This window comes from Salvia hispanica, chromosome 1, assembly GCF_029641045.1.
Source record: "Salvia hispanica isolate PSC_SH4W2 chromosome 1, Shi_PSC_v1, whole genome shotgun sequence".
NCBI classification, from domain to species: Eukaryota; Viridiplantae; Streptophyta; class Magnoliopsida; order Lamiales; family Lamiaceae; genus Salvia; species Salvia hispanica.
The window spans coordinates 8,323,674-8,336,911 of record NC_142692.1 but is presented as its reverse complement, the minus strand read 5'-3'; the positions used below and the strand labels follow the sequence as shown (position 1 = coordinate 8,336,911).

Genomic DNA, 13,238 nt, shown 5'->3' with positions numbered 1-13,238 from the left:
GCCACGCAATTTTGTGGGTCGAGAACTTAAAACTACTGGGTCTGAGAGATAAGCAAAACTTTACTCTACCTATTGGGTCTAATAGATCAGAAGAACTTTACTCTACCTACTGGGTCTAAGAACTGAGAGCGTACGGAACATACATGACTTAGAGAAACTGAGATATTTTAAAGTTCTAAAACAGTTGGAGTAAACTTAACTAGAAAGGTTTTCCTAATTTGGACAGACAAGCATAAAGCAAAAAGCAAGACAAGTTTCCTTAAACTACCAGCGTCTGGAAAAGCATGCAGAAAAGTAAAAGAGACAAAGTAGATCGTACTGACAGGTCTAGGGGACATGCAGAAAAAAGCAAAGTACATGCTGAAAAGTACTGACATAAAGCAGATCTGGTTCTAACTACCAACAACTTCATCTTCTTCGAGAATCAAACGAGAATAGCAGAGAAAACAGAGTTTTAAACACCATGAAAACAGAGCAAACTTTAGATCTAGACTTAAAACGAGAAATTAAAGCCTAAACTAACAGATCTACACTACTGGACCTAAAGGATGCAGAAACAGAAAGTAAATAGCCATAATCATGCACAACGTAAACATCGAGCACCAAATATGTGAAACTTCAACTCCGAAACACCACGATTCAACAAATCCAAACATCTCCATACACAAATCCCCAACCTCCAACAATAAACCAAGAGCTCTCAGCTCCAAACATCCAACAACAAACAAAGAACGAAAACTAAAAACAAGAGATGAACATAAACTCAGAGATACCCATAGGTCTGAATCCAGCAGATCAAAGCAAGAAACTAGAGTTGCGAAACTTAAAAACCACAAAGTACTAAACGAAAGCAAATGAAATTGTTTTTTCGCCTTCACAAGGCGGTGTTACACAGCAAAATAACGATGATAACGATGAGACCCACGGTGACCAGAATCCTCCATGTCCAAGTGCGCAGCAACACGAAAATGAAAATTTGAAGTATGGAACTAGAACTAGAGCTAGGAGAGCGTAGGAGTGGCTGTTCACGGTCTGCCTTGTTCTTCAAGGTTGAGCTCCTTATATATGCGAGGCTCTGATCCCTAGGGTATCCCTCTGGTGATTTGACGCTCTTTCCTTTGAGTAAGACTCTTTAAAATAATCTGCTCTCGCTCCATTCTGCTCCTGTCGCCAACTTTTGATTCTCCCAAGTCCGAACGACGACTTCTGATTTTTGCTTCAATTTCATCTCTTTTGCATCTGCCAGGTCAGGTAACAGGAACTCCTGGGTCCAGCATATTTACTACGCACCTGAACTCAATAACGCACATTAGCGCCTCAAATGCACATAATTTTAACCCCAAACCAATGCATGAAACGAGCCTTATCAAACTACTCACACTTAAACCATGCTTGTCCTCAAGTATGAAGACAAGAAAAAAAAGAAATAAGGCAAGTTTCAATGCATGGGTTCCCCTTAACCGACTCTACTAAAAAAAAAAGAAAAAGACTCAAACTACTAGACCTAGACGCTAAAGGACTTAGACAAAGAAAACAGATAAAAACCACATATTGACACATAAACACATAAATGCATAAACTGATTTATTTTCTAGCAGCCATCCCCACAAGATCTCCGTATGCAAATCCCCAACCAAAAGATCGAAAGCTAAAAGCAAGAGATGAAATTGTTTATTTTCAAACATCTCCATATGCAAATCCCCAACCTCCAACAACAAACAAAGATCGAAAGCTAAAAGCAAGAGATGATCATAAACTCAGAGATATCCAACCAAAAGCAAACATTAACTTCCATAATAACTTGAAATAAGTCTGAATCCAGCAGATCAAAGCAAGAAACTAGAGTTGCGAAACTTAAAAACCACAAAGTACTAAACGAAAGCAAATGAAATTGTTTCTTCGCCTTCACAAGGCGGTGTTACACAGCAAAATAATGATGATAACGATGAGAACCACGGTGACCAGAATCCTCCATGTCCAAGTGCGCAGCAACACGGAATGAAAATTTGAAGTATGGAACTAGAACTAGAGCTAGGAGAGCGTAGGAGTGGCTGTTCACGGTCTGCCTTGTTCTTCAAGGTTGAGCTCCTTATATATGCAAGGCTCTGATCCCTAGGGTATCCCTCTGGTGATTTGACGCTGTTGCCCTTGAGTAAGACTCTTTAAAATAATCTGCTCTCACTCCATTCTGCTCCTGTCGCCTACTTTTGATTCTCCCAGGTCCGAATGACGACTTCTGATTTTTGCTTCAATTTCATCTCTTTTGCATCTGCCAGGTCAGGTAACAGCAACTCCTGGGTCCGCAAGATTTACTTTGCACCTGAACTCAATAACACACATTAGCGCCCCAAATGCACAGAATTTTAACCCTAAACCAATGCATGAAACGAGCCTTATCAGAGATGCTAGATCCAGGAACAACTGGAGGCGATGGACTAGCAAAGGAAAATGAAAGAAAGTGAGTAGAATTGAAGAGAAAAGAATGGCTAGAAGAAGGAAGTCAATAGCTAAGGGCAACAAAGACTATTCATAACTCGCTGGACCCACTTCAACGCCTATAAATAAAGGAGCATGCAGCACACACGTTTTATGATTTTTGCTCTTAGCTCACACACTCACACACACACACTTGGTAAATGGAAATTCTGGGATAGTTTAGGGTTTCTAAGGGGTTCATCTTCAGCGAAAGTCAGTGTAACACCGTCCTCTCGGAGGGCAAAGAAACAATCTGCTTTTCATTCAGTTTTTCTTACTTTTATTCCGTCGAACTTCATTGTTTTGGAAGTCGATTTGGTTGTTGCTACTTATCGGTTATCTATGCATTTAGTTTTTGTTATGTTGGTGTTATCTTGTGTTGATTTATGATTCTGGTTTTTTTGTTTGAAGTTTTATTTTGGCAGTTGGATGTTAATCTCTGTTTTGGATAATTCTGTGCTTGATCTGGGAAAGAGGTTGTGGATCTGAATTGTTGTTGTTGATCGGTGGTTGTTTGTTGCTGAAGCTATGGATATACTTTTGGTCGGAGTTTGTGTGGGATGCTTGGATCCGGAGTGGATTTAGCATCCGAGGTTGGATCTGAACAGGGGAATCAAGTTGTGCATGGATTTTGAACTTTTTTGCTCTCTTTTCAATTTACTCCGTCTAGTAGCCGTAGATCTGCTTAGTTTTTAATTGTTCTTCATTAAATTTAGTCTGCTTCGTTGCCAATTCACGTTCCATCTCTGTTTTTACTGAATTTTTTTGCAAATCGATTGGAGAAGATGATGTCGCTGTTAGTTAGTACTTTAGTTAGTTGTTTTCCAGCTTTTCATCCGTACTTTACCTTTTCAGCAATGGTCCCCACCGTCAGTTTATTTCCCAGGTCTAGGTAATTTAGAAATAGTTTCTTAGATCTAGTGATTGTCTCGTTTTCCGGTTTTCATGCATGATTTCTGTTCTGCCTAGATCTAGCTGTTAGCGTAGCAGATTTCAACTCCAAGTTAGTTTAATTTCCTCAACCCAAAAATGCGTGGCAGCAGCCAACTCAAAAATAGTCCCGAATCCTTGAGCATGTTTAATTACGCATTCATCTTTGTGGGATCGATCCCTACTTCCCTGTGCTAATTTTAGTATAAGTGGTTGAGGGTTTTTGAAGCGATATTCTGCGTGTCCGACGACCGAGATCTTCCAACGGTCCGTGAGTTCCTAGACCTTGTGATCTAGTGGATTCGCTGGACCTAGGAGACTTGTTATTCCTTTCTGTGCACACAGTATTTAACACACATACACTCGCGTGGGCTTCAAAACTTTCTAGTCATTTTGATTGTTTTCAAATTAATAAACGAAAATTATATTTGTCTTACTTTAGATGCATATTTATTTTAGAATAAATCGTGTTATATGATCTATTTATGATTAAAGCTATTAAATATTAATTGAAACTAATGCATTGTCATATCTTATTGATTAAATATTAGACACTATCAAATATTGATTATAACTATTAATTTTTGTTATTTATTAATTTTTATAATTAAAAAAATTTATTGATATTTAAAAACTAAAATTTAAAATTTAATTTTGTAAAATTAAATCTAATATTGAAATAACTAAACAAAGTGAAGGATGACAAAAGGGAAGAAGAATGATAATTTTGAAATAATATCAAATTTAGTACATAACTGAAACAATATCAGATTTAAAATGTTAAAAGTGTAAAAAGACCAAATTGCCCAAATCCCCAAAACCCCTCAAAAGGGCATTTTTATCTCAAAACAGTGCAAAAGGACCATTGTTGATATTAACCCTTAGTCCAGGGACTACTGGTGATATTTTTAAAGTCCAGGGACTATTTTCGAGATAAACCCATAGTCAAGGGACCATTTTTGAAGTTCACTCATTTATATAAACCCTAAAATCTCGAAATCTTCATAAATGTAATTAATATATTGAAATCCCAAAAGTTGTCGCCACACAAATGAGTAGCCTTGCTATGAAGCATGGTGCCATTAACCTATGACCCAACTTGGATGGCCCGGACTTTGTCAATTAGAGACGGCAAGAACCAGTATGGTCGCTCACGGATGTGGGGTCCCTGATCTGAATTTGAGCGTTTCAAGAAAGACACCGGGCTTGTAGTTGTGGTTGATCCGTCACATCACCTCTGGCTGCGACAATGTTGGGCTTGATCAAGTCATCGTCTTTGCTCCATTTTATGAAGCCACCCTCTCCGTGTCCGTCATGTTCACTGATTTCTGGGCTTTGGCCCGAATTAGCTTGAGATGGCCGCCCCAAACTGTATTATTCAATGAGAAATTATGAAAATATACCAATTTGATTTTACCACCAACTTTGAAAGTGCTACTTTAAAACGATAATATTTTATACTCCTATGTTCTTTGAATTTTTCATGTATTTTTTATGAAATGACGTCGTTTCATTTTAGTATAGTTACACATTCTGATGTGTTAATTAACACCAAACGATATCATTTTGGATATTAATGTGCGCCACCTTGGATTTAATTGATACTCCAAAATTTTCTTTAAGTGGAAATTGGCTACGTGCTAAAAAGTTCATGTATTTTCTGATTATTAACCCTAAACAATTGGTTATTATGAAACATCGTCGACAAGCAAATAAATCAGGCCAACAGAAAACCTTAATGATTAAGAGCAATAATATTTGGAGTTGTTATGAGTAGGTTTGTGCTTTGAATAGTAGTTAATTGGAATAAATAGCTAATTGATTGAGTATTAAATTGATAAAACACTAATGAATCATTATGAAAATAAGTCGACTATATATATATATATATATTTTTCGTGAAAAACACGATATAGTTTTAAAATAAATGTGCGACTTCCAACTTGCAATTTTCGTCAACTTTCTAAGTAGTTTAGTAAGTAGTAACCTGTCTTTAGAAATGGTCAAAATAATACAGATATAATAATATCCCAATTTTTATGTCAATATTTCCCAACAAACTATGTTTGTTGTGCCGTTGATATTAATTCATTACACCTTAATAGAGAACTATATACTATAGTAGTACTTATTGGAAATGAGATAATAAATGTTTGATGGTTGCTGATCTAGTACATAAATTAGTTAATCTTGTTGCAAAAGATTATGAATTCATATGTCGCGTTACAAAATAAATGGAGAATTTATTGATTTTAAAAATATATTTATGTTCTGCACCTTCCCAATTATTTCACCACACATGAGTTACTACACTTTTTTTACTTTTTTCCATTGTTGGAAAAAAAAAACAAATACAGTGATCAATTTTGGCTACTTGACGAAACAATGGGACCAACTTATTATCCCTAAATCATTCTCTTTAAATATATTTTTTTTCCCACTTGACACCCTTGTCAAACAAGGATGTTCAAATTGCCCTTTTAGAAATATAGAAACGTATTAAAGATTCTACTATCATATTGATAAATCATAAATGTGTATTGAACTTTTCAATTCAAACAAACTTTAGTAACTTTATTTTCCTTACATTTGTTAACAAAATTGGTACTATTCCAGATAGATAACAAACAACTCTTAATCATTGTTGTATAGCAATATCATCCAATGTCATTCATTGCTCCAAATCATCAATAGGTAGAAAAGGGAAAACATTTAAGTTTAAACAAAAAGTATAAAAACAGAAATATCAACAGAATTGTGTAGCCAAGACACTACTACTACTAATAATAATAGTAATAAAATAATGCTAACAACAAAATTTTCTCCCATTAATTTTCATTAAATAATGTTAGTAATATTCATTTATTTTATTACTATTATATTTTAATAATCAGTAATTTAATTTTAGAAATAATTAATCAAATAGTAGTATGTTCAAATTTTGTCATTTTTTTAGCATTACAAAGTATACGATTTTGTTTGTTACTTTTTCTGTAAATAGTTGGAAATCATGGAAAAAGGAAGTTATTCCCAACCAAATTCTTTTCAGTGGCACGTGCCGAGTCATGATAGAGAGATGAATCTAGATCGGACGACTGAGATTTCCTGCAGTAGTCCGCGATCGGACGGCGTAGAGTCGTAGACCAAAATTGACCCGTAGATCCCTCATTCACGGTCCATATCAAGTACAGCGGGCCCCACGCCTCCCCGCCTTTCTGCGACATATAAATACCAACATCTCAACATTAAACTCGCTCCACTCTCTGAATAATTCCCCAAACCCAAATCAAAACTATCACACGCACTTTCTCTCTCTAAAAAAACTTAAAAACTGCTCACATTCTCCACTGGTTTTCCGCCACCGGAAATGAAACCGGCGCCGGAGAAATCGACGATACGCCTATCGAGGCTGCTTTAGTTGGACGGCGGAGAAATCGAGGGCCGAGGATGAAAGTGGAGAGCGAATTTCATCAGAAAATGGACGGTCAGACGAAGCTCACTCGGACGAATTCCTCACTCCTCCGCTCATCCCCCACCATCCGCTCATCCATCCACAGCTTGTCTTCTGTGAGCGAGATCGCGCCCGATTCCGACGCGGAGGATCTCGAGGAGCAGAAGCCCCACAGCAGGCCGCTTCCACCTCCGTTTCGCTCCGGCGCGGCGCCGGTGGCCGCCGCCTCCCTCCTCCTCCTCTACGCGCTCTTCGCCTTCCTCACTTCGGACGATTTAGCCACTTCGGAGAATCTGCTCTCAGCTTTAATTTTCGTGGCGGTGTTGCTGTTCCTGTTGTCGAGAAACAAGGGTTTCGTGAGCAGGAATGTGAATTTGTTGAAGCAAATTTGCGATGAGTATGGGAAGAGGTTAGGGTTTGTGCCGAGAAATCAGTCGAAGCCTGTGCAATGGTTCATCGGCGAGGCGGAATCGGAGGAATTGGAGAGTAGGAAGATTGTTCGGGAAGGTGTGGAGTTTTACAGCAATGGCGATTTCTACGAAGGGGAGTTTCATAAGGGGACGTGTAATGGGAGCGGTGTGTACAATTACTTTGTGAATGGGAGGTATGAAGGGGATTGGATCGATGGGAAATACGATGGGTATGGGATCGAGAGCTGGGCGAGAGGGAGCAGGTACAGAGGGCAGTATCGGCAGGGTTTGCGCCATGGATTTGGAGTTTATAAGTTTTACACAGGGGATTCGTATGCTGGAGAGTGGTGCAATGGGCAGAGCCATGGCGTTGGAGCTCAGACTTGCGGCGATGGGAGCTGCTTCGTCGGCGAGTTCAAATGTGGGGTTAAGCATGGCCTTGGATGCTACCATTTCAGGTCAAAGGGATTTGAATTGTTTCCTTTGATTTGATTGATTTTGATATTTGAATATGGTGATGGAGATGTTTTTGTTTGCTTGGAGATGATCAAGTGTTTATCTTGTTTGATTTGTTGAATTAAGATTGAATTCATTAAATGCTACTCCACTTCAACTCATACGGTATTCTTTTATACAGGAATGGAGATAGATACGCCGGTGAGTACTTTGGGGATAAAATCCATGGCTTCGGGGTGTATCACTTCGCCAACGGCCATTTCTACCAAGGGTCGTGGCACGAGGGCCGGAAGCAAGGCTTCGGAATGTACACCTTCCGAAATGGAGATGCCAGATGTGGAGAATGGGATAATGGCAGTCTCAGTATCCCACTCACCCCACTCACTGATGCAGTTCTGCGAGCGGTTCAGGTAAATCACACGCCCAAAACAGTACTCCCTTTTGTTTAATGTCACAAGCTTATTAAACTCTTGCGTTGATCTGCAGGCTGCTAGGAAGACTGCGGAGAATGCAATCCACCTCCGCCGGGTTGATGAGCAAGTGAACAAGGCTGTGGTGGCCGCGAACAGGGCTTCCACCGCTGCCAGAGTCGCTGCCATCAAAGCTGTTCAGAATAGGATTCATGGGCAATTTTGTGATACTAACTTGTGAGATGTTAACTGGTAAATGCAAGTTTACCAGCACTGATTTTCCACATCGAAAACGGGCACCCTGCTGAAGGCTGAAAGCCAACTCCAGTGGTTGAGATTTGGTTAACCATTCTCTAACTTGTACATAGATCATCACCATGTATACTCCTAGTTAGTGCACATATATGTCTATGCTGAATCCAGCCCTTTGTCTGATTGTAGCCAAAATTTTCAAGATTTACTTTAACATGCTTTGTGTTCTTATCTTATATGGTGGGGTTGAAGTTGGATTATTGTGTTTGTGCAACTGGTCTAGGACAGCATTATTTCGTGTTGTTATTATTATTACATTAGCATCTTATCTACATGGAGCATGTGGTCTGCTGTGTATTGGTGAAGATGGTAAATTCAAGAAGCAGCAATGTGTTTGAGAGGTGGAGAGAGTAATTAGTTTTTTAGGAGGGGAAAAGGGTGGATAACTCAATATCTTGTGTTTGAAGGGAAATGAGATCAATTATTGCACTCCATATTTGCTTTCTCTCTGTGGATAATTATTCATTAGTCCATTTTTTCCCATTTCTATTCCTCAACCAAAGGATGCTGTCTTGTTAGATCTGTCATACGTGCGAATGGGGGTTCAATCGCCGGCCAATCCATGGATGACATGTGGCATGTTTCGAAAAAAATGTTAAATAAATCTAAAAGTTGTGAATGCTAATTGAGCCTTAGGGTTATTTGCACGTAAATTCCAGTGTATGCTTCGCACCTATCGGAATTTGAATGGTTACGTTTTTTTGAGCAAATGTGATGCTGAGTTGGTGTACACATGTAAAATTTTGGTGATCTGGATATATAGCAGCGCAAGTGTAGTAATGTGATGATGGGACGGTTAAATAATGTCGTTTTGAGACTGAGAAATTAAAAATATTAAATAAATTAAACATGGTTAGATTAGATAATTGGAAACTTTTCGACCTTTGTGATTTATCATTCAAATTCCAAGAGGTGTGAACAAACTAAAAGTGATCTATTTTATTTTATTTTTTGTAATTTTGTAGGCAATAGACCCATTTTAACTTCTACTACATTTTAGCAAAAGAGCATATCAATACTCCTACATTTTAACTTTTTTCACATGATGTTTCATTAAACATTCGAAAGAGCATCATGTGCCTTTTGATCTCAAGTGGAGATATAATGCAAGCTATCTTGTCATTGTTATAGCAAAGCACATGCATAGTAGTGGCTGTGGGGTTTTCATAGGTAAATTCTTTTCCAAAAAAAATCACAACTTTTTATTTTCTTGTTTAATCAAAGTAAGATTTTTGAAATGAGGAAAAGGGCAAAAGTTTTTGCTAGTTTATAGTTTTTCTAATCTAAGCCTGTTTAGATTCGTTTGTTCTCTTTTCCCTTTTATTATTTGTTTTTTAGCTATCTTGAACCATAGATTAAAAACTATTGCGAATTTCATTTCTTTTATACATCCAAGAACCAACCAAATACCTCCCACATGCAAAGCAACAAATGAAATTAAGCAATGTTTACTGTGATTAAGTTAATAATTCTTCTATGATTACATATTTTTTTGCTTCTTTGACGGATGTTGTGATGTATGATTGGTTATGGAATTTGCTTGAATAGTGTGATGTTGCATTAATTGTGTGTTCTTTGTGTTTGATCATAGTATATTATAATATGGTTATAGGTTTCATGATTATCAGTCACTTGCACAAAATCTAATATATAACGTAGTACTATATACTTGGCAAAATGCACCACAAATAATAGTATAGTATATCGTTTAATGTGTTACATAAGATGCTATACCAATATGTATATGGTATAATTGATGATAGATAAATTATAGCATAATTTAGGGTCAAATAAATCTATACTCATCTTAAAATTAACACTGCTTAATTACTCTACATACTCTCCAAGTGCCATCACAATTTAGTTACAAGCAAGGAAACTCCATCAAATAAATAGCATCAATAAATACGTAGTCGCAGAAATATATAACAGTCGTCTACTATTCTACTCCCAATCAATCTCATCTCTTACAGAAAACTGTATAAATTATTAAAAAATATGACAGATTTAAAATTTATTATTCTGTCGTGTAGTATGTCTCTGCATTAAAAATAAGTCTCGAATTTCTCATTAAAAAATCCAATGCTTTCTTTTTGGGGTTCAAATTCTGAAAATTCACATCGATTGTTATTTATGCTTTTTATGGATCTGGTCAATTTCAAAAAGAGACTTTAGTATTCTTTTTCCTTATATGTTATTGTGACATTATCAATCGACATTCTTAATTAATATATTATCAATATGAGCATAATTCTAAAGAGTCACATTAATGTTTATCATTAGATATTCTTTATAATGTGAATATAATTCTAAAGTGTCACATTTAATGTTTATCATTAGAAATTCCTTTTTTTGGCTAGCTGGAATAATATATTGTGAACTCAGAAAAATCCAAATCTAGTATTATTACTTGATGATACCTTCTTATAACGAAAAAAATGTATTTTTTTATTGTTATATCTGAAATTTTGAAAATTAAATTAATTGGCAAAGACACTATTAGTTAGTGTAATTATAATAATGCAATTTTAGTTGCCTTCTTAGGTGACCCTACTTATCCATCATTCCACTTGTTAATTAATTTATTCAATTATCTTGTATGGACCATAGCAAATATATAATGTTTCATCCTCATATATATATCAAACTTAACTGTGTACATAATATTCGACGTTGCCATAATTTATCAACAATCTAACTTTTTCGGTCCATCTTACCCTGCAATTAATATCTTAAATAAATTATGAAAATGTATATTACAAGCAAATATAGAAATATTTAACAAAAAATCATTTAGAGTTTATACGTACTTTGAATAAATTAGATTTTAGACATGGTTGTGCCATAGCCACGTGCACCCCTTAATTATATATTACTTCACTAGGTATACAAATTGTTATTTATAAGATAATGATTTATCTATATATGATATGTTCATTGTGTAAATTAATAGTACTACTTGTTTTACTATTATGTTTTCCCATGCATAAAATAATGCCTTTTTTATTAATATTACTATATATGAAGGTTTAGATTAATGCGAATTTGCAACAAAAAGAACAAATGGACAATGTTATCATTTTGTGACATTACATTATTCTTTGCTTTACTAAGATCTCTTTTGATGATGACATTTTGACCTTTATTTTATGGCAACAAAATCATTATGGAATATGGTTTTGTGAATGTCACTTCAAATTTTATAATGGGATGGGCAGATGTGTCACTTCAAAAAAACTAATAATAATAATAATAATAATAATAATAATAATAATAATAATAATAATATAGCTAATTTGTTGCGGGACTCTAAGCTTGTTGGGATCTTTGCATTTACTAATGCTCGTTTTTTTGGGCTCGAGTTTTTTCATATAAAAATAAGGTCGGGCCCACAAAAAATTAAACTAACCTTAAATTCAAACAAAAACATTGTTTTCCTTTACTTTTTCTCATTTATTTATTTATTTGTTTATTACAAAGAAGACTCTGAAAATGAATTATAACTCTCATTTAAGTTGTCTCCACTCTCCATGCTTCAGTCTGATTAATTGAACCTCCCAAACGGTTTACTAAATGCAAACAACTAAATTGACTTTTACTTTCATATGTAATAAATTTTATTTGAAAAAAGATTTTCAAATATTGAAAAGTCAAAAAGTTTATGAATCTGACTTGATAAAAGTGGGAAAAAGAAATCTTAAGTTAATGGCAAAGAAAATGAATGAATATAGATGAATAATTTCACCATCAAATGATTTATTAATAGGTAAGTCACCTAACAACAGTCCCTCCTTTTGACTTTAATGGATTTTTGATTTTATTTAATGAAGGTGTCACAAAAATCAAATTCTTAGCTTCTACCTATCTTAGATTTCCATTATATTTAAAGGTTTACATATGATTGCCTCATTAAATTTTTAGTTTGACTAGTACTACAACGTAACGGTATATTTTAGGTTTTCATAAGATCAAATCCTTGATGCGATAACCTGTTAATCATTTTTACTATTACTACTGTTTTGTTTAGGAAAATACTAGTTTAGCTTTCACATATGAGTTTGTAATAAAATGTGTCAAAATTTCACTTTTATACTAAATTTATACAAGGAAATAGTATGCATAAATACCCCATATGTATCAGCCAGTACGTACCGATCGATGATTAAATTATGTTATTCTATTATACACTAACAATTAATTGAAGTAGTACTATATTGAAAATGAAAGTTGAAACTATCTAATCCATGTCAAAATTGGCATGCCTTTAAATTATGATTGGCCTATGTTTAATTAATCCAAAATAGGTTTGATCATGCAACTTTTGACTGTTCAAAGCAGATAAGTGTTGAAATCCAGTAATTAATTTAATACATATATTTTCGTGAAAGTTAAGCTCGAGAATCTGGCGATCGAACACAATCATCATACTTCGCATCAACTTTCGTAATTCATATAAGTATGAATTTATAAATACGCGTAACTAAATTGCTTCACACATTAAATCATACAGCGGTTCAACATTATTTATGTACGTGTGTATAAATCTAAACAAAAGCTAATTAATTAATTATGTACACGATTAGAATTCCAACAAAATTCATTTCCATTTATCAATTAAAAATATCGAGCAATACATCGAATTGTTCTTCATAATGATGCCAACAACGTTCAAACATGAATCAAATAAATAGTTATAAATAAATAAAAAATTACCCACAAACTTGACACTATTATTATTGTTGGCCTTAATTAAATATTTTCTTAAAATTTAGGCTATACAAACAATAAATTTAT

The 13,238-nt window shown here is 35.1% G+C and overlaps 1 protein-coding gene across 1 annotated transcript; it reads left to right on the top strand.

The window, feature by feature from the left end:
* The first annotated feature begins 6,673 nt into the window (after positions 1-6,673).
* On the top strand, positions 6,674-8,620 carry LOC125200250 (uncharacterized). Its single transcript, XM_048097949.2, has 3 exons — positions 6,674-7,724; positions 7,904-8,132; positions 8,209-8,620. Exons 1-3 carry the CDS (start codon positions 6,853-6,855, stop codon positions 8,371-8,373), a joined length of 1,266 nt encoding a protein of 421 aa, XP_047953906.1. The 5' UTR covers positions 6,674-6,852; the 3' UTR covers positions 8,374-8,620.
* The last annotated feature ends 4,618 nt before the right edge of the window (positions 8,621-13,238 follow it).